Source organism: Anser cygnoides, chromosome 8 (assembly GCF_040182565.1).
Source record: "Anser cygnoides isolate HZ-2024a breed goose chromosome 8, Taihu_goose_T2T_genome, whole genome shotgun sequence".
NCBI classification, from domain to species: domain Eukaryota; kingdom Metazoa; phylum Chordata; class Aves; order Anseriformes; family Anatidae; genus Anser; species Anser cygnoides.
The window spans coordinates 30518796-30540038 of record NC_089880.1 but is presented as its reverse complement, the minus strand read 5'-3'; the positions used below and the strand labels follow the sequence as shown (position 1 = coordinate 30540038).

The 21243-nt window shown below is 43.1% G+C and overlaps 1 protein-coding gene across 18 annotated transcripts in view; it reads right to left on the bottom strand.

Moving 5' to 3' along the window:
- The window catches only part of NFIA (nuclear factor I A), a 351994-nt gene that overhangs the window by 64607 nt on the left and 266144 nt on the right, over positions 1 to 21243 (bottom strand). For all 18 annotated transcript variants that reach the window (XM_048062022.2, XM_048062027.2, XM_048062024.2 and 15 more), the window contains 2 exons: positions 17083 to 17200; positions 14587 to 14714 (listed from right to left, as the gene is read on the bottom strand). In XM_048062022.2, the coding sequence (XP_047917979.1) occupies positions 14587 to 14714; positions 17083 to 17200 (246 nt within the window). The remainder of the gene's footprint in view (positions 1 to 14586; positions 14715 to 17082; positions 17201 to 21243) is intronic.

The window sequence follows — 21243 nt, the reverse complement described above, 5'->3', positions numbered from 1 at the left end:
AAAAAATATGTATATATATATTATGGAACACAGAACAACAAGATAGGTCATGAGGAAAACCGTATAGCAGTCATTTCTTCAAATATATCATCATGACAAAACCATGCAAGAAGCTTTCTAATACAAAGACATATCAGAAAAAGCCATTTCATATAAAGTTGGACTTCTCTGGGTGATTAATGCTACGTTCAACAAAGGAGACAGTGTCTGTCTAATTACATTAAATACTTATCTTCTAGGGATTGGCAGGGTGTTTCTGCTCAATGTCACTTTTCATGACAATGTAATGATAGATCCGTTTACTTACCAGTGCCATTAGCAAAAATTGTACTGTTTTCTCAACTGCCCTCATATCACGAAAATATTTGATTAACACACTGTAGCTTATCTAATACTCTAAGCAACATATTCTGCATAGTTTTCTCTCTATTAAAAGAACAAGATTACAGCTTGTAAAATTTTTATTGCACTCACACAAAAATAAATGAATAATGTGTGATATACTTCAAGCATCTTACTAGTTCACAGAACGGGTTTATTTAATTTAAAATGCTAACTTGTACTTAACACATTAGGATTCGGAGGGAAACAAGGAAACAAACTAAATAGGTGCTCTGATGTACTACTTTCCATCCAGTCTTTAGTTACTACTTCCTTTTCATTTTAGCACGTCTTTTGAAACTTTTAGAACCTTAGACCAAAAAAAAAAAAAGGTTTCATTCCTTTGCTGAAGAACAGATATGGCCATCTCCCAAGTATTTAAAATTCACCACATCATGAACTGACTCTTCGTAGTCATGCTACTGTGCCAACATACATAGAACAATAAACCTCTGGAAGAATGTACACAGCAAAGGCAGTTTATATAGTAACAAGATAATTTCATAAACCTATATTGAAAAGAAAGGCTGTGATGTAACATCCTAGCAGTATATATCAGCTACCTGATATTTACTAACAAGGTTAAACTACTATCTGTTTGTCTCAGCACTCTTCATAATTCACTTTTTAATGGATGGACAGGAAAAGTCAGCAGTGTATGGCACAGATCATTTTAGAAATAGGACAAGACAGCTTACGGCAGTATCTATTTCAAAACGTGCTCCATCTTTCCATAAGATCACATCAAAAGTCTATACTTAGCAACTACAATACTTCAAATCTACTCGTAAATCTTCCGATGGGTAGATTTCTATTTATAAGTAAAAGGGTGAATTTGGGAAAACAAAGAACCCCGAGGAGGAGGTGCCACAGTCGAACGGTGCCATGCGCAGTCCCCAGGTTCCCACCTTGGGGTTTTATGTGTGTGCAGAGGAAGGCACGTGGGAAGCTTCATTCCACGAGGAGTAAGGACGTCAACACCATTTTGTTACAGCTCCTCACGGTGCCACAAAATGGCAGCAAGCGTGTACCCCAAGTGGCTCCCATTCGGCAGGACTCGGTACGGCGAGGCAGGATTAACCAGCGCCGGCTTTCAAATCCCGTACAAGTGACTCTTGCAGCGAGAGGATGACACCGCAGCCAACTGCCACATATGACTCTCCAAATTAATAATGGATTTAGGATTTAGTTCCCTGAGCTGCGAGGGTTTGGGGTGTGCCTGCAATTATCTAGATATAAGTCTGACACACATTATGCTTCTATCAATGTCATTTCCCTTAGTAGCCAACAGATTATCAGCAGCTTTGTGATATTCCAGGTGTCAAAGAAGAATTAAAACCACAACAATTGCACAAACAAAGGGACAAAAGACGGGATACGTGTTTCTGAGCTCTGCATATCAATTTAATATGTGCAGCTGACAATGATGCAAATGTCCTCGGGAGAGAGGCAGCAAGATCTGTGCCCAAACATACACACACCACCGTCAGCAAGATGGCAGAGAACAGAAGCAGTAGGATTCCCAGCCCAGGACACATGCCTCAGCAGGCAAAGCAACCCAATGAAACAATCCTCTGGTTGGGGAGAATTTTGGAAGCACCTGATATGGAAAAGGGCCCTAAACAAGCCAGATGGTACTTTTAGCTGGCAGCAGAAAGTAGGAGACAGCCAAAAACATTACAGCATTTCCCCAAGAGGCCAGCAAATCGATTTTTAACCTTTTTTTTTTTTTTTAGAGTGACGCTATGAATATAAAAAATAATGTTTCTATGCATTTTTAAATTGCTAATTTTATGAATAACACACTTAAGAAGGCAACAACTGGCAGAGATGAGAAAGCAATGGATTCTCACTTTCCCGCGGTAGTTGTATATTTGACATCAGGTTTCTATTCAGTCACTGCCACTGTTTACTCTGAATTAAGTGCCAGTTTTTGTTCAGGGTTTTCCACAACAACATTAAAGACAAAAATTCTGTAACAGTAGAGAAAGAGTACTGTAAAATCACAACAGCACTACAGTTCTCACAACATGGGAGAAATGCTCTTTGCAAGACTGCTTTGCCCTCTTACAACCTGGCCCCCCAAAATTACTGGGTTTCTAGATGATCATTTTTTAACAGAAGGCAAACAATTTATTTAATACCTACAAGTTCCCATTTGGCTAAGGATTTGCATAAGAAATACAGCTGTTTTGGGGATCTTTTACTTTTTAAAAGCTCCAACTGGCCCAAACTGGCAATTCTGCCTGGATTACAGGACTGCTTTCGGGACTCATTTTGATGTCAGACGTTGAACTTTCGAGAGTCCGAAGCAGTTTCTTGCACAGCACGTTCAGACTAGGTGTGGCCAAGTGGTTTTCACTCAAGAAATGGCAAAGGGACATAGGTTGTAAGGACTGAAAGAGCAGGGAGAGACAGATGAGTTGTGAAGGAAGTGGCAATGACCACCACCCTTTGCTTCAAACATACCCCTCACATTGAGCATTGGAGAAGTTCAGAGGAAGAGTGAAGATGATGCCTTCTTACTTTCATTTGTCGCTATTTCAGCAAAGAGTAACGGCGAGCCCTAAGACGGTTAAATCTGGACTACGTCCAAAGTGCTTTCTCCTGTTCAGAGCACAGTAGTGCATTAGCGTACTACATCACAGATAAAACTCCTGGAGACAAACGTGGGCTGCTGTAATAAAATGGGATGTTACACTAAGTACAAAGAAAGATAATCCATACGTTTATATTTTTTTCCAATCTCATTGACTATAAATCCTTACTTTTAAAATAAAAGCTATTTCCTTCCTACTTAGGTGGAACCTAAGACTTTTGCTGATAAAATGGCCCCACTCTTTTTGAGAGCACTGCTCTTGGACACGAGGACTGGAGGGACCATTTCATTTTGCTGTCTTTTGGGGGATCAAAGATCTTCAGGCAAATCCCAGCGAGGGAAATGAAGACTGTGCACAAAACAGCAAAACACAGCCTATAATTTTCCAGCTAATTTTAGCTACAGGATATCTTATGTTATGCTTTTTGGTGTATATCGCACTAATAATAGCTGCAACCAGTGATGTAAGAGAAGAGCAGAAGGAATGAGCTCACCAGGGCTGCCAGCCGTGCAAGAGCAGTGTGGGCAAGCCGAGGTGGAAGATGCTGTGGATTACCTGCTCGCCTCCAAGCAAGACACCAATGAACTCAGAATGAAGCTACAGCCAGTGTACGTGCTAGAGGAAGACACTGATGTACTTTAAGTCTTCGTGGAGCCGGAAAACATAAGAAAAATAGGATTATTTAAACCGTATCCCTTACTTGGGCTGCAATGTCCTCATTACTGTCACTCCAGTGGGGCTTGGCTGTATGGGGACGAGCTGAGGGGTAGCACTGCATTCATGCCATAAGCTGTGGGGTTATGGGTCAAGGTTACAGACTACCCACTCCAGGGAAATAACACAGCTGCCGTAATAGCACATACATGTTCCTGGGGGTATAGGACGGCTCTGCGGCCACTGAGCCAAATCATTACCTGAGCTAAAAGGCCGCTAGACAGATTTCTCTGCTTTCCTATGCTCACTGACTGCTGTGGTCGAAGTGTTGGGGCAGCAACTAACTCTGAAGAAGTTGGTACCTTGTCAGAGGTAGCATATTGGATGAGGTGAGCCTTCAGCCCAGTTGGGAAGAACCGTTTTCTTCCTCTCTGTGGGCAGATCCACAGTTTTTGATGTGAGCATTTGGAGGCTGGCATGTGCTGCACTTAGCAGCTGAGAAGCAGGAAAATTGCAGTAGGTATCCAGCTCAGTGAACTTAAGAGCTCAGGAATGCTCCTGGTTTTGTGCAGAAGCAGTGGATGAGGAACATCTAGAGTCAGCGCAACAAACACAGTGTGGGAAAGGAAACAAAAAAAAAAAAAAAAAGAGAGAGAAATGTAACACAGTCTGCTTCCCCTTCCCGTTCCTGCACCATCATCTCTCCGTCCCCTAACACCTCTCCTTGCACATTTCAACTCGGGTGAGAATGTTTGCTTTAAAACGAAGCCTGTTTTCTCCTTTAAAACAAAGATCAAAATGTGTACAGTAGCTGCACTGTGTTATGCAGCGTAGTGATGGTTGTACTGGGAATGTTAATAAACAGTGCCGAGAGCAGAACTTCTGCATAAAAAAGGGTGTATGTTACATCTCTCCTCCTCTCCCCCGTTTCATGCAGTATTTACACAGCTGTGCTTTGTAAAATGTGTAGGGGAGTTTTTTGTTATTATTTTTTGGTAATTTATTTACCTAAGATAGCCCAGCATCTGTTTTGTGGTGAGCTTCTTTCACAAAGTTTCACAGTTGCCTTGACTGATGCAAAAGGAGGTCATGGTCCTTGCTCAGTGATCCTAAAACCATTTGTTTCAACCACTTAGCCATTCTGTTTGGCTAATTTGTGTCCTGTTCTGTGTTTTTAGTTTGTCCTCTGCTTAGAAATGCACATCCCTTGGGGACTGATCTGGCTAGGTGAGTATTTTAGTTATCTGTTTTATAAAATGCAGAAGTGCACAGGAATTTGCAATAATATGCATCATTTACTGGCTCTCAATACGTACTGTATATTGGCTCTGAAGACTACTAATATTTTCCAGCTGCCTCCAAAACCAGAGTTCAGTGCAGTCTTTGCAGTGGGTCCTTTCCCATGACTGCCTACACAGGTGATGAAGACTTTTCCTGTGTCCTGAAGAATTAATAAACCTGAACATTTCTGTACCAGCATACTAGGAGATAAAATATTGCTCCTGCTTCCCAAACACATTAGAAAAAGCAAGTCTGCTGATCTCAACTGCTAAGACAGCACATGAAAGGAATGCAGTCCATTTCCTAACCAAGATCTAATCTATAGAAGAGTTTATAGATCCAAGTCAACATCCTGAATTGGTCCCAGAAGCAAATAAAAAAAAAAAAGAAACTAGTTCAACTTTTGGAAGACAGGTACAATACTCTCAATGTGCTTAATCCCATTTTGCAATTAAACAGTCCCATGCTGTACTATCAGATGATCTTCAAGGATAACTGCATCAGAGCAGACCCGTCTGGAGCTCTCAGAGATTCATGTTTGACAGCAAGCAATGCGCAGCCATGTTCAGACAGAGGGTGCTTCTGTCCTTCAGCAGCTTTGTACCTGAGCTTTCAGAGATTACTGCTGAAAGCGTGTAGAAAGTGCCTGCTTTTGTCCCAGTAATGAAGAAGCTTACAGGTTTCACTTGGTGACAACGGTGAAGCATAAATCATCTCACTCTTTGCTTCATTTGTATATGTTAAAGAGGATAGGTGGCGGAATACAGCTCAGCCCGCAAGGACATCTGAAGAACATTAGGTACATGGACTATTGATGCAGCGCTCCCGTCCCAGCAATCCCTTTATCTCCAGGAAGCATTTCTCCAGCCTTTGTCAGGGAACAATTTTCTATGCACTAAATCTTTCTTATCAATCTGAAAAATGACTCAGATGAGGCCACCTGTGCGTGGAGCCGAAGATCAGCTCAGGTGGTCTTATGGCGGTCACGGCACGCAGAAGATCTGCTTTTAGGTTGGTCATTAAAGTCAGTGAAAATGGTATGTGTGCATGATGGCAGCACTAGGGCAGCTGAAAACACAGCTTTAATTTGATATCTGAAGTGAAGCACTTTCTGCAGTTTCTAACTCAGAACTCCTACAGGTCTGTGCCCCTTCTCAAATGATGGATTTCCTGACGTCTGGAATTAGGTGCAAAGAGCAGGGCTGTGACACTGAGTGACTGACTTCTCTGGGACCGTAACGAAGGGGTGTCTTTCTCAGGGGATTACAGCACAGCTGAGGTATGTGCTCCAACACTTGCATGGGACCACTGATTTTAATAAAAATGAAAAGTACAGTTTAGGGTGAATCTCGGGGCCCAATATGTTGTATTGCCTGGTTTCTGGGGGGGGGGGGGGGGGGGGGGGGGGAGAGCCTTTGAGAGGTGTGAAAACATCTAGAACTTTTCAATCTGAATGGACTTTTCAATCAGTACTTCTTTTCCCATCTCTCCCTTCCTTTCTTGTTGTTGAAACAGTAACGCCAGCAGCATGGCATGTTGTCACAGGTCTCACGCCACTATGTGAATTGCCAAAGAAAAGCTGAGCTATTGATCCAGTAGTAATTTGCTGTCAAAATGACGATGCCTATTATAGCAAATGAGTAGTGTTAATCATTTGACTTGGTGAATATTATTGGGAAGAAGTGACAATGCTCAAAGCACCACAGCTGACCTCCTGCATTTTTCCTGGCTCACGTTACGTTCTTGATCTTTGCTGGCCTACCAATTAGCGTTTAAGTTATCCATTAAGGTGCAGCTCTGGAAAAGTTCTGTTTAAAATAAACAACAACTTATATTGGTGAGTAACTCATCAACTATGCGGCAGGCTGATTCTGAGTGCCTGGCAGAGAAACACACACATTTTGTGCTGTATCTGATAAAAGATCTATAATGTGCTAACACAAACCTATCATGTAGCACCTGTGACTAACAGATTGTGATATCAAAGTCTTGATGCCTAAGTGCTCCTGTAAATGCATTAAACTTTTAGCGGCAGGAACTGTAGACTGCCAGTGACAAGGAGCTGATACGGTATTTCAGTAAAAGTTGATAAGTGTTATTTCTCTAAGAAGAAAAGAAAACTCTTACGTTCTTAAAAACCACTGGGCAGCTTGTGTTTTGATGGGATACTGCAATTCAGAGAGCAGGAATAAGGGAACACGTGGATTCTATGGAAGTAAGAACCATTTAAGGACAGTTCCATATTTTACTGGAGCTGAAGTTCCTTAAGTATGCTCTGATTCTGCGTTTCACTTTGGGCATCTGCCTGTTCACCTGAAACCAGCAGCACGCACACAGGGCACGTTTAACTCCATGTACCACTGATGGAAGCAAGGAAGGCAGCACAGGGCAGACATGCTCTGCTTCTCACCTGTGGCAGAACGAGGTTGTTGGAAGACTCTGTATGAGTGGGAGAAATGTGGGGAGCTGTGTATAATGCCTTGGAGATGAGACGTATGTGTCTGAACAGGGATGGGGAAATGAGGTGCATGGAATCCTAGGCACAGTGCATGGTCTAACACAGCTCAGAAAGAGTTCTTTAGAGAAAATAAGCAGTGGACGTTAGCATGGACCTGGGAGGCAAGAGGTTCTGTCTGCTGTGCTGCTCATGGTATGTCTTCAGCTGAACGGCACAAATCAGCCCGCTGAAGTTCTCTGTGCTGCAAACCAACATGTTCTGGCCATCAGAGAAACTGGATCCGCTTCTGACCTCCCGTTAGAAAAGCCAAACTATGCCGTGGCTGGAGGTTTGTCTGCTTGCACAATGTTCCTGCTGTCTGCAGATATTAAGTTCAATGGAGGAAAAAAAGGCACTGGTGCCTGCTGATAGAAGTGTCAAGGTATGTAATGAAGCTGCCACACAAGGCAGGTACAATCTTCATGGCTATGTGAGTGGGCTGTCTGTTTTTTTCTTTACACACTGAGAATTGGAGGGCAACACAATGTCACATCTGGGAAATACTGAGTAAATATAATTGGCAGGGATCCTGGATGCAGACCTCCTGTAGTTCTAAGAAATTGAGACGTTTCCTTGTTTTTGTCTTTCGTAAGTGGGTATATGAGTATCCAACCAATTCAGCTTAAGGAAGTTAACAAAGATCATGAAATTCCTGTGCCTACTTACGATGTCACTTACTCCAGTCAGTGAAAGCTGCCCACTACAGCAAGTCACAGAAAAGTAATGCTGGCGTTTTATTTGATATTGATTACTCCAGGTCTGAAATTGAATGTTTTCCCAGAAAAAAATGTTTTTTTTTTTTATTTTGTATGAAACATGGTTCTCATGTTTTTCATATTTTCTACAGTCAATACTTTGAATCATTGTTAGTAATGTAGCACAGTCAGTGCAAACTTCTCTGCGCTCTGACTTAGTGTGTGATGTTGAATTTGATGAGCCCACAGACCTTTTGCCTGAGGACAGATCGGATATACTCCGCATCACTGATGCTGGGACATACTGCACAGATTTTCTTTTCTAGGTAGTGCCAGACAGCAACAGTGTTCAGGGCATGAAGAACAGATAAAGAACACACTCTAGGATCTCCCCTATACCGCTTCTCTGGCGTTTCCAAGATACAATTCTGAACAGGCTCTGAAATTAAACTCATCTGATCTATGCCTGAATGAGTCTTTCTGACTTGCAAGGCATAAAGAAAAGGTTAGTGAATATGGAGAAGTTTTCTTGCATGTTGAGAATCTTCTAAAAAAACAGCCCGTTCCAGATTTACTAAGACAGTTATTAAAACAGCTTGGACCAGTTGCCTGCATATGGCCCTTTCCTAACCAGCACTGGGGAGAGACATGGTACTAGTAAGTTAGAGGTCACTGCCACTGCAAGGAGAAGGCTCCAGAATAGGATCTCAGCTCCACAGCTGCATAGAAATTGCTCAGAAATTATTTTCAGACAGTCCCATAGATAGTGGCATGAGAATGAACAGTGCTAGCCTGAGTGGTGTAGTAAGCAATCATGAGGCTGACTTTAATAGCATCTTTACTATCAAAGACGTGTCCAGCAGTCTAACAGGGAACTCTCCAGCTTACTGTAGGTTCATATAATATTATCAACTCCATGAGACCCTGGAACTGTAAATATGTCTTTCAGGCACGCAGTGCAAGTGTGATTATTAACTCCTTAAGGTTTTTTGCACTGAAGGACTCATTTGGTTCCTGGGGTTTTCAAGGCGAAGACATGCAAGAGCTCAGGGCAGAGCAGCAGGCTGCAGCTGGGCTGGGAGAAGGTGGGTTCCCACAGCGCGAAAAGCCACGTCCATCCTTCTGTGGAAGGACCGCAGAGCTCAGCCCATCCTGGAGATGGGTGCTGTGCTGTAAGCTGGTCAAGACCACAACTGAAGCAGAGCTAATTGTCCCCTCAGAAATCTCAAGGAGTACAAACACGTTCCTCTCTTGGGATTACTGTCCTCCAGAGACCAAACTAACTTGAGGAAATACAAGTACCAGGAAGATCTAAGTAAAGAAACTAAGAGGATACTCTGAATTTACATTTTAAACATTTTTTCCATGCCACACTGTAGAAATACAATGGGAGTGAAATTGGCAAATACCATCCATATGCTACCCTACACAAGGACTGACAGAGCACAACGTGAATATTACTCCTGGACTGAATCAGAGAATGCATTAAAAAATGCATAAGTAGGATACCGATATATATTAACTCAATCTTATTATGGAATTAAAAAGCTTATACCTGTAATTATGGCTTACCCCCTTTACCAGCAGACCTGCCACAGAACTGAACAGAGGCCAGCTTTATATCAGAGTTCAAAGCCAGTATGATGTTGCCTTATTTTCTTACTAACATCATCTTTATCCTCTTTGCCCTTCTTCAGTTAACAAGAGTTATGTACTGAAAGTGCTGAGATAAAGTAATGGTAAGGAGGATACCGCAAAAGGTATTTGAAAAGCAGAAGTAATTTACTACATGTCTGCTTTGTTTTACTTCCTAAGCCTTCCTGTTGTGAGAGGAAATTCATCTTTTCTGGCAGACTCCAGCCTTTTTAGGCCTGAGAGCTCCCCAGGAGCTTTCGAGTGCAGGTAAATGGATGTGAGACTCAAGGAGTACAGTACAAGAACATGGAATTAATGTTGGTTTTTGCTTTGGCTGTCACGTCTGACGTACAAGCAGAGTGCTATTTCCTCGCTTGCAAGAAGTATCTAGATGTAAAAAACACAAGGCTGAGTCCTCTGCTCACTACCATGGGTCTGAAATGCCAAGAATGGAAAGGTCGTGTTGCTGGTGGGTGAAGCACAGAGGACTTATGCCCCGTAAAGTCTCCACGTGAGGCAGATGTCAGGGTGCCCTGAGCCCGGGGCCCTACCGCGTAAGAGCTCAGAGGAAGGGCTGTGGCTGGACAATAGGTGCAGCTTGTATTCTGCACGCAGCGGAGACCCCGAGAGTAGGCACAGGGGAAGCATCCACTGCCTAATCTAAATAGCACACAGAGTGGTTTTGTCCTCTTCTGTTCTCCTGCCAGTTTGCACATATGTTCTGAGTATACAGCCTGCCCTCCAAAGACCACTTACAGGGGCAATCACAGGGAAGCAAAGCAGGAAGAAAGTATCCAAAAAGGGAATTTGTTCAAGAGAAAAAAATGGAGACAGATGTAGAGTGACTAGTCACGGCTGGCGGTAAATAACCCTCTGCCTGGAGTGCTCTCTAAGAGCAGTTCACATATTCCATTTCATATTTCCTTTCTAGGAAGTCAAATCTTTGTTTTCCTGGCATTTGTTCCTTTTTTTCTTTCCCTATATATTTTTCCCTGCTGTACAGTGTGAAATTGTTTTCTCCTTTTCCGTCTCGTTTCTATGCTGCGTTCTCTTTCACGTGTGACATTTCTCCAGCCACCCTCTCATGCAGACCTCATTTCCCTGCGCTGTCCCAGGCAACATCTTCTGCTATAAACCTCTCCTACCCTGTGTGCCTTGAGCACTGCCCTCTTCCTCTATACGTGCACCAACGCAGAGAGGTCTCCACACCTGCTCCTGCATTACAGTCCCCACTTTTTCTCACGTGCACACCTCAGAATTAAGCAAATGCAAGACACATCGACAGAATATTCATCCTCTCACTCCCATAAACCTGTCAAGGCACATAGGCCAAGAAGCTATCTCTGCATAAATCTAAATCTCCTGCGAGGAAGCAATCTACTCAGAGGTAATAAAGCCAAAGGATATATTATTATCTTTGGTGTGGATCCTATTGGGCTGGGAGGTTGGCTGCTGGCTCCTCGCTCTGAACTTCCCTTCCCCGCCAGAGCAGCTAGCCCACAGACATGTCTAAGCTTCCTTTCCTTGCTCTGATTTCCTCCTCCCGTTGTTTGGCTGGTAACCCAAAGGACAGGGTTCAATTATGGAGTCTGGGAACCTGGCTTACGCTGCTCTGCCAGCACAGGACAAAAATTCTAGCTTGCCATCAGAAGCAGCATCCTTCTGCGCTGCTGATACCTGCATTATCCCACGCAGCATAGAGTGAACCACAGAGAAGAAATGCCAAGTGGAACAAAAGCACGGTTTTAGTCTTTAAACTTCTGTGAATTTCACTGAGAAAAAAAACAAAACAAGATACAGAAGAAACTTGGAGATTACTGTATGTTAAAACTGTGCCATCATTTCTGATTGTAGACTGAATAAACGGCAAGGCCTTTCTCTGGACAGGAGAGACATTGGAAAGGACAGATCTGAAACAGAGCAGGGGCTTCACCCCTCTCAGAACGGAGCACTGTGGCAAGACACCAGGTAACAGGACGTTATCACCATTTGTATAGCTTTCAGATGACCAGTAATTTCTAGGCAGACACCCCACTGAACGTCATAACACATTTTATACTTCTGGAAATAAAGCACCCATGTCAAATACAAAGGACCAGACATTAGCATCAGACCTGTGTGTGGTTGCTGAGGTAAGGCATGGCACTGTGCACAGCACCCAGGCAGGATGTGTCCCTCTCTGTTACTCAGGGGGGAGCACTTTGTTCCAGTGACATACCACTGTCGCTTTGGCATGAAAGGACACCAGTACTGTTTTGTCCTTCACCACTGATGAGCTGGGGGTTTGGGTAATCTTCCTGCCAGCCGTGCTCTTGCAGGTTTTGCAGAGAAGCTGAGGCAATGAATTCACAGGAGAGGCTGCTGGAAAGCCACAGCAGAAGGCTCAGGGTGGGGCTGAGTGGCTATAGCATGAAGATTGAAAGTGCATCCCACGCAAGCAGGATAAAGCTCTTTTTCTTCTCCGCTGCAACAGTGATAGATAGCTTGATGAATCTGAGCTATATCTAGTTGGTACCTGGCTTGAGTCCCTCATGTTGCAAGGTGATTTTCTGCCATTTTACAGGCAAGCCTGGGCAGAACCGGGGATTTTTCATAATAAAAGAGCAAGGTCTTGAGGAAGGATGTACCTCCCTTTTCTCCTTCTCCTTCTCCTTCTCTCTTCTCCTTCTCCTTCTCCTTCTCCTTCTCTTCTCCTTCTCTTCTCTCTTCTCTTCTCTTCTCTTCTCTTCTCTTCTCTTCTCTTCTCTTCTCTTCTCTTCTCTTCTCTTCTCTTCTCTTCTCTTCTCTTCTCTCCTCTCCTCTCCTCTCCTCTCTCTCTCTTCTCTCCTCTCCTCTCCTCTTCCTCTTCCTCTTCCTCTTCCTCTTCTCTCTCCTCTTCCCTTCCTCTTCCATTTTCTATTTTTTTTCTCTTCACTCTGCTCTTCACTCCTCTCCTCTTCATTCCTCTCCTCTCCTCTCCTCTTCACTCCTTTCCCTATCTGAGAACCTCAGGAAGTTTGACACGGGCAGTTCTGCTTAAATCCCCCATCCCACTTGTGCATGTAGGGCTTTAGGTACTTCTCTTGCACAGCTTAGCACTCCAGTGCCATTCTCTAGACAGGACTTGGATGAGACCAAGGTTATGAAAACGTGGGGAAAATCACCAGGAGTGACAGCAAAATTAATAGCCGGCCTCTGGCTGCTGTATAAATGAAGAACATTTGTCATTAATAAAGAGGACCCCAAACTTTGGGGGGAGCTAGCCTTCAGTCTGACCATGATGTCAAAGCAGTGAACCAGTCAGCTTTTAGCCATCTGTGCCTGAGAGGAGGTTGTGATCTCTCCTTCCGATGGGCGCTGTGCTTTTGTTTGTGCTTCTGCCACTCCATGAGCAGAGTAGCTCAGTACAAGGTGAAGCTCTGCCTTACATCATCTGGAGACTGGAGCGGATGGAGGAAACAGCCCCCAGCATCTACGGAGCAGGGCACCTCGCTGAAAACACCAGAGCCCTGGGGACCACGGTGGCAAGGCAGTCACAGGGAGCCTGGCACTTGTCTGCCTGCAGGTCCACCCTCTCCTCCTGCCAAAGTGCCACATCTGCACTCAATAAGGGCCCACAAGCTGGCTCCTCCTCATTAGAGGAGAGAGGGCAGCTGGCAGGGGATCCTCCAAGGGCTCCCAGGCGCGGGAATCAGTCCCCTCCCAGTCTGGAATAGCCCAAATTTGGTGACTTTCTGGGCATGCTGTAAAGGACAGCTGTTTGACAGGGTCTCCAGAGAAAGCTGTGGGTATGTTTCCTACATGATGAAGGATATAGGTGGCTGGCCAAGTGCCCACAGAACTGATTTTAATGCTGTTCAGGTCGAATTTACTTTTCTGTGCTGTACAGTTCATTATACACAGTGCCCTGGACAAGCATGTGTTGTTTCAGAACAAACCCAAAACATACTAATTCAAATCCAAACAAACAAGAAAGGAAAAAAGCATGTATTGCGAAAGACCCTTTGGGCTGTTTAGAGGGCCTTCCCAAACACTGGGAGGCTTCTCAAACACTGGGAGATGAAAGTACTGACTGTGTTTATCTAACAAATAAGACTTTTGTTATTTTTATTGGCAATAAATAGATGAATATTTAGCTGTAACCAAAATCAAGCCACTAGCTTTACCTCTATATGTAGCACTGACCCAGAAAAATATTTTCAATAGTATTAAGCACCCAGATGATCTCAAGATAAGTGACCAACGGACAGTTAAATACATAACGTAACATAACCCAAAAGATAATCAGCAAGAAAGATCACACATAAAAATTAACTGAGAAGGGGCAGAAAAGCTGCTTCCTAAAGCTTATGAAGTTTAATACCCAGTGATAGCTATTTTGATACGAAACCTCCAATCACACTTCAGATGACGTTGTAAGTCTCTTAAAAGTCATTACTAAGTGATCTCGAGTGTTGTAGAATGCTTGAAAAGTCCTTCTACCTTACATAAGTTTAGGGATATTTATTTAAATAGTATAACTGTGGGGAACACCCCAAACAGGTGCTGCTTTTTGCTAAGCGAATGTCACTGCTATCCCAGAACTGAATCTGGACATTTTGACAGAAACAGACAGTGTATCTTTTGCTGCATTATTTAAATACTTAAGATATTTGGCAAAAACACAGAAGTGACACACTACAGAAACATTTACAGCTGCAGGAGCAATAAACCTCTACAGTATTTTCATTAGACTGACCTTTTCTCAGAAGAAGTTACAAGATTTTTATAATAGAGCACCTTTCTATACAGCATTCAGTGTACTCTGATAACAAAATGAGCAACTGGAGATAATTTTCTCGGGCTCCTGAAAGCCGTGGCTTACCTGGCTCCACTTCATGCCATCCACTTGACTGGCTGCCACTTCCTGGAGAGCGCCCTTGGCTTGTATAAAACGGCTCCTCACCAGGACTGTCCATTTCATCCTCCACAGATTTGAGACGTTTTGTAGAGCTGAAGAAGTAAAAACACATAATAACTACTATATATATGGAAAGGAACAAAGGCACGTCTTTTGGGACATACCTTGCTAGCACTGCTCGAGACTAACCTGCTTATGGAAACTACAGCCTCTCAAGGAGTCCAAACTGAACACCTAAACACATCTGAATTTAACTAGAAGACAGTCTAACATTTAGGCTTTTATTGGGCAAAAAGTAGGATATTTTTCAAAGCACACAGAGGTCAATAAAATAATTTCATTTGTGTTGCATTATTTTTGCAATTTGAATGAATACAGTAATAACATGCAAGACATTTTAACTGTCAGGTTTTTGCACAGCTTAGTCTGAAAGACATATTATTTATCAGTTCAAACTTGTATTTTCAGTCTTTTAACTGTAGCTGTTAAATTAATCCAGACTTCAGTCCCATAAGAAGTGTAGACAAATGAAAGATGGAAGAATCCATTCGTGGTTCAAATGTTCACATTATCATACAAGTACAAACATTTTACCCTATACCTGTATAAAAAAGCCCCCACCAGGTACCTCTGCGCAGTGTCAGTACTAAAGGACTCCCTTGTAATCAATCACACCTCCATTACCAACAGCTCAGGAGACAGAAGAGCCCTTTCAGTGGTCTCTGATGGTCAGTGACTCAAGACTCCAGCAGTTTGGTAGGGAGAGGATCCCAAAGCCAAAGACACTCAGATTGGCTCTGTTTTCTATAATGAGTTGCACAGACTGCGTGGGGACATTACTGAGAATTTCTCTTTTAAGTACTTTTCCGAGGCTGGGTCAGTTCACTTTTTACCCCAAATCTGTATTCTATTAAGATTTAAGGCATTCAAGAACAGGCTCCTCTGTACAGGGGGAACATACTTAAAACACATCAAATATTCCAATTTCTGCTGGTCTGCAACTTGCAGTCTCTGTGCAGCTCTTCACCCGAAGCTCTGCGCAGGTATACGAAATCAGTTTGTGAGAAACAGGAAGAATAATTTTTGTGGTATGTGTGGAATGCAGGTTTGGCCATTCCGTAATTTAGAGAATTGTTATGTGTCAATAGGGGAAATTGTGTGCATACAATATAATTACCGCCTGATAATTCCGCTGACTCTGTGTATTTAAGGAGTATTTTTTTTTCTGACTGGGAACAGCCTAATGAGAGGAAAACAAACATATCACCAAGTTATTAACTACCCATGCTGTTTATAATTGTGTCCTTATCACTGCTAGCTATTTGCAGAAGAACAGAAGAGTAACAACTGAGCTCTTAAGTAACTGATAACCTCACTTTTTTGCTTCTGGAGTCGCAACCAAACTCTACCTGAGAATGGTGCTAGTGATGGGCACTGTAAATGGGGCGCACAGTTTATATGCAAAGAAGAAAGAGGACAAAGTTTATAACTGATGTGTAATGGGAACTGTAGTCACCAAACTTCATAATGTACACTAACTGCAAGATGTAGAATGTTCTTGCAGTTACTGCCAGCTGTAAGAAGCTATGGCTAAGAGCCTCCCTCTAAAGATTTTCGTTTTAGAAAATAAAAAACCACAGCCATATTCAAACTGTAGAGTCTTTTTACATGTGTACTTGCTTACTGCAAAGCTGATGGCACTGCAGACTGAGATAAAAACGTCAAACAACCCTGGGCTGAAGTTAGACTTTCTTGTCATGTCTTTGAAATAAGTGATCTCTTTTGGCCGTGGGGGAAGAAAAATCAGTCCGTTTCTTTAATAGTGTTCAAAACTACCAGAGTGACTGGGCTTGTTTATAAATCTAATCTCATGGATGCTTAAAGTAAAATGATAGGGTAAAAAATAAAAAATATCCTTGTCTGGCAGTTGGTATCTAAGCCAAAATCAAAATGAAACTGGGTAGTCATCTGCATTAACAACTCACAGTTTGCAAATCGTTGTCACAAATTTCTAAATGCTATATGAAAACTAGAATGCATTAAAGACTAAGATCCTAAAACTGTATTAGTCTCACAGATAACACTTACTAAGATATAGAATGCATGTAAGACTATCTTAAGATTTTCCTGCCAGGACAAAGTAGCTCATCTCGATAAGCTCCCAATTCTCTTCTGCCACCACTAAAACTCCAACAGTTCCTGTGGAACTTCTCCTGATACACCAAGACATGAGCCAGAAGTTACACAAGGCAATGCAACTGATTTTCTTCAAAGTTTGTATATATAAAAAGAACTTTAACGGCAATCCAGTTGAACATTCAGCTCTGTGAATCTGAAACAGCTCCCCATCCTGAGGCCCCCAAACAACTTGTCAAATAATTTAGTGGTTACTTTCCCAGATGAGTAATGATGCTTGCCTGGGTTTCCAAGTAACTTGGCAGTAGGCAAAGATTAAATTACCTGGTAGAGGATGTGCTAGGTAAAGACCTCCTCATTGCTCCTGGGCTCATGCTGTAGTATGAAGAACTTTCCAAATCTGAGAGGGAGAAATTAGGGCCTGTTCCTGCAGCTATTGGTGCTGGGGAAACAAAAAAAATTGAAGTCAGTAACTCGAGTGAATAAGGCATGAATTGCACTTCAAAATCAATTTCTTATTCCTCAATAATGTATTTATTTTCACAATGAGAAGAGGTGGGATGTGGAAATTGAGAAATGCTAATGGAAGCGGGCATTGCAATCAAGCAAATGTAAATTTTATCAAGAATACAGTGTTCCATAGACTCTTTCTTATATTCCTCCAATGAGGAATTTTCTTTAAAAAATCAAATGATTATGACACACTTTTATTCAATTTAATTAAGCACTGTTTTTCTATTAATATCAGTCTAACACTTAATGAAACTTGTTGTGTTTGCTTTTAGGACAACATTGCATTTACTGGCATAGTTACAAATAGGCTGCATCATCCCTGTAGTGTGCTTGGCATAATCTATAAGCAGTATAGGCAGGGAAATACACACCTCAGGACCTCTGGTATGTACGTGATGTACATCCCCAAGCACAGAGGTTACAAATGCTCCTTGGAGAAAGTACAAACACAGATGAAAAACCCAAGTTCTCTTCTGCCTGCGAGCATCTGAATTTTCCTCTGGCCTCTCCTCCAGCTAAATCACAGCTAGAGACATTTGTCTCAAAAAATGTTATCCAGCGATTACTTTTCACTGCTCACCTCTCACTACCTTACCAAACACCTAAATTTTATTGTAAGGGATATGAATAGCATTAATTTCCATGTCTTAAAGCCTTGGTTTTACATTAAAATATTATGAGTTCCTGCACGTCCTAAAGTTTTCAGGCACAAGCCTATGAACTCCATGTGCTGTATTCTTCTGGGAACAGAGCAGCTTAATGTTAAAGTTAAATGCATTAAAAGATAATGCATTTCACAAAAACATGCAACTATATGGCATGTGGTCCCGTAGCCACTGTTGCTGTTCCAGTGCTATTTGCAGGACAAAGCAACTTAGGGAGCTGACAATTACAGATCATGATTTTCTCTCACATTTCAGAGACATCTGAAAAAGGACATACTACACAATAAAAAGCACAAGTTTGGCCTGGAACGTATTGTCTGAGAGCCCCGATTCACAGCAACAAAGGCGAAGCAGTCTCAATGCCACACATGGATGCTGAGCCAAGTTTAATCTTTGGTCTGAGAATCTGGCCCTTTTTCAAAGACGAAAAAATCTTTCACTCCGACGGGGCAGGAGTGAGGAAATGAAGACAGGATAGCTCATATCGCCCAGCTAACATGTCTGGGCTGAAATGCAGGCCTTCTGGGAGTGCTGCCATTGACTGTAATGGGGCCAGTATTTCACCCCAAGACTTAAGGAGCTCACAGTGTCAGATCTGACAGAGGAATAATGTAGCTTTGCAGCTGCCTCATCATCCCCACAAGACAATTAGTTGTTGTTTGGCAAGGATCTTTTAAGAACGTCATTGAGACAGAAAGGGAACAGCCAGGATAGCCATGGACTTTTAAAAGCATGGGACGGAAAATACACAACACTATTAAAACTTGAGAAAATCTGGAATGATCATTAAAAGGAACGAAGCTGGGAAGTAATTTATGACAAGAACGCTCAAATCCTTTGTTATCTTCCCTTAACTATCATATGCTTCCTGTACACCGGGTATATGAGAGGGTGTGTTAACACAAAGAAAGAAAAATTAAGCACAGTAAAATTAACTCGTTTTATCAATTTGTGCTTTCTGCAACAGTTTCCTGACAGCAACTACAAGAGGCTGTAAAACTGATGAATTTGCATGGAAAAAGAAAACGGTGTAAGTAATTTGTGTAAAAGGTAACACGGACATGGACTGCTATAATTCAGACACCCTGCAGATAGCAGACTGCTGCAGTGTGAGCAGTTATGGGTTAGAAAAATGACCACACTGCAGTCAGTCTGACTTGAATGGAAATCAATCATAAAGGTACTCTCTGCAGCATCTACTCCACAGTTTTCAGCAACTTCCTTGCCAAACAGATTTCTGCTCTGCAAACCCTTTGCTGATCAGTTCCTCTGCACCCTCTACCTACCAAAGCCTAACTTACAGGTTATGCACACTATTTTCCAAACAGGAACATAAAAAGGCAAGAACCAAATTAAAGCACTATTCCTTTTCTTTCTGAGGCACAATGAATTTCCTAACCACCACAAGATTTATGAAGCAGCTTTATCCCAAACAGATATGGAAGAAAAAATAATATCTGGATAATGCTTCTGTTCGTCCTCTTGCCTCACTGTTACTCCCCCTCTCCCCAAATCCAGGACATTTCTGCTCAAGCATTTGAATTGGCCCTATATGAAAATGAAATGTACCTCCAGAACAGGGGTGGAAGAAGAAATGGGTATTGCTAATCCTGTATAAACTCAGCACAAAGAAGTAAGTGCTAATCAGAGACTAATTTCTGCCCCCGCAGCAAACATGAAGGATGCTTTCTTTGTTACAGGCCAAACCACCTCGCCACAGCAGGAGCCTGTTTGCAACAAGAGGGTTACAGAATGAACCCCACCTCTACCAAACAGCAACAGATGTCCCCAGCAGTGGCTGAAGTGGCTAGATGGCCCACAGCAGCTGAATGTTGGAAAGTCCCACGGCAGTTCCTAGACGAACTGCGATCCTGCCACAACCAACTCGAGGCCACTGACCCTAGAAGTGCCGTGACAAGCTTTGCACAGGGTCAAGCTGTTCTAGAATCCCTTCTCCTGCATATTGGATCCCTGTCTTTCAGCCTTGGAGGAGCTGAGCCGTACCTTGTGCCTCCTGCAAGGGGTTTCAGCTGCAGGCTGCCTGGCTGCTCCGGTAGCTCCCGTGGTTTGTGGTATGAGGCACCTCCAGGAGGCATCTCAGCCTGCTTCTAATGGCTTTTCACACCGCCTTTGGCCTATGACCAGGACTGTCCTGTTCCTGGGAACGTGCTGCGGCCCTACACGAAGCAGCAGCACGGCTGGGAAGCTCACCATCCAGCACAGCTGGCTGTTCACACACTGCAGCCTGCAGAAACTCCAGGCCGCTGATGTTAAAAACACGCCGTTTTCCCGCCTAACAAATGCTCTGCAGCAAGGTGACCACCTTCCGATAGCTCCAGAACATCTCCTGAGCAGGAAAGGATGTCAGAAATTTCAGTTCTGACTCAAAACAAGGGTCTCCACCGATGTGCTGACACCACGATGTGGCGGGGGGTGGGGGCTGGCGGAGGAAGGACCCCCTCTGCTCTTCGCACCCGGGGATGTGCGCAGGGGTCTGCACAAACAGACTGATGCTGGGCCTGGTTCCGACTCCAGCTGTGGGCATCTCAAAAAGCCCCCGTGTGCAGGGGATGGGTGTAGCTTGCTCTGAAGGGGCAGGACGAGGCGGCTGGTGTGGGCAGAATGTCCCTCACCCTGGGCTGCCACGCAGGCAGGAGGGAAGCGGCCGCACCGGGCCGAGCGGCAGCTCCAGGCCCGGGGACGCGGGCAGAGCCTCCCCTGTCGCCAGCTCGTTAGCCCGGATCTTCACCCGAAATGTCAAGAAAAATAACAGAGAAATTAACAAAAAGCCCTCTGACTTAACTCAATTGGAATATTTATTTTGAAAAATTTATTGAATTAGAGCACAGGAAACCCACTAAATAAAACCAGCCAGGCTGGCATTTGTCTTCCTTGGAATATGGCACTCTCTTTCAGTCATGTTAATATTTAGCTTCTCATTTTCCATTTTTATGTATTTATTTTTACAAAGGGGCTGGGATATGACTAAGATCATTACACGTGTAACATTGCAGCAAAGTGATAATGTGTTTAAGGTTAAACGAGAGAAACGTGACATTTGACTAATAAACTTTTTCCTGTGTTGTGACTCCATAAACAAAGGGAAACACACTGCGCTGCTGATGCAGAGAGGAAAGGGGATCTGTTTTCTTCCTTTTTTTTTTTTTTTTTGCAAGGCCTTTGTCTCCTACACACTGTATCGTTAGATGCAAAGAGGCTTAGCTGAATACAACAGATATGAAATGTGTGATGTTCATTTTAAAATTACAAGTACAGCCTGCTATTGACCATCTAATTATGCTGAGTT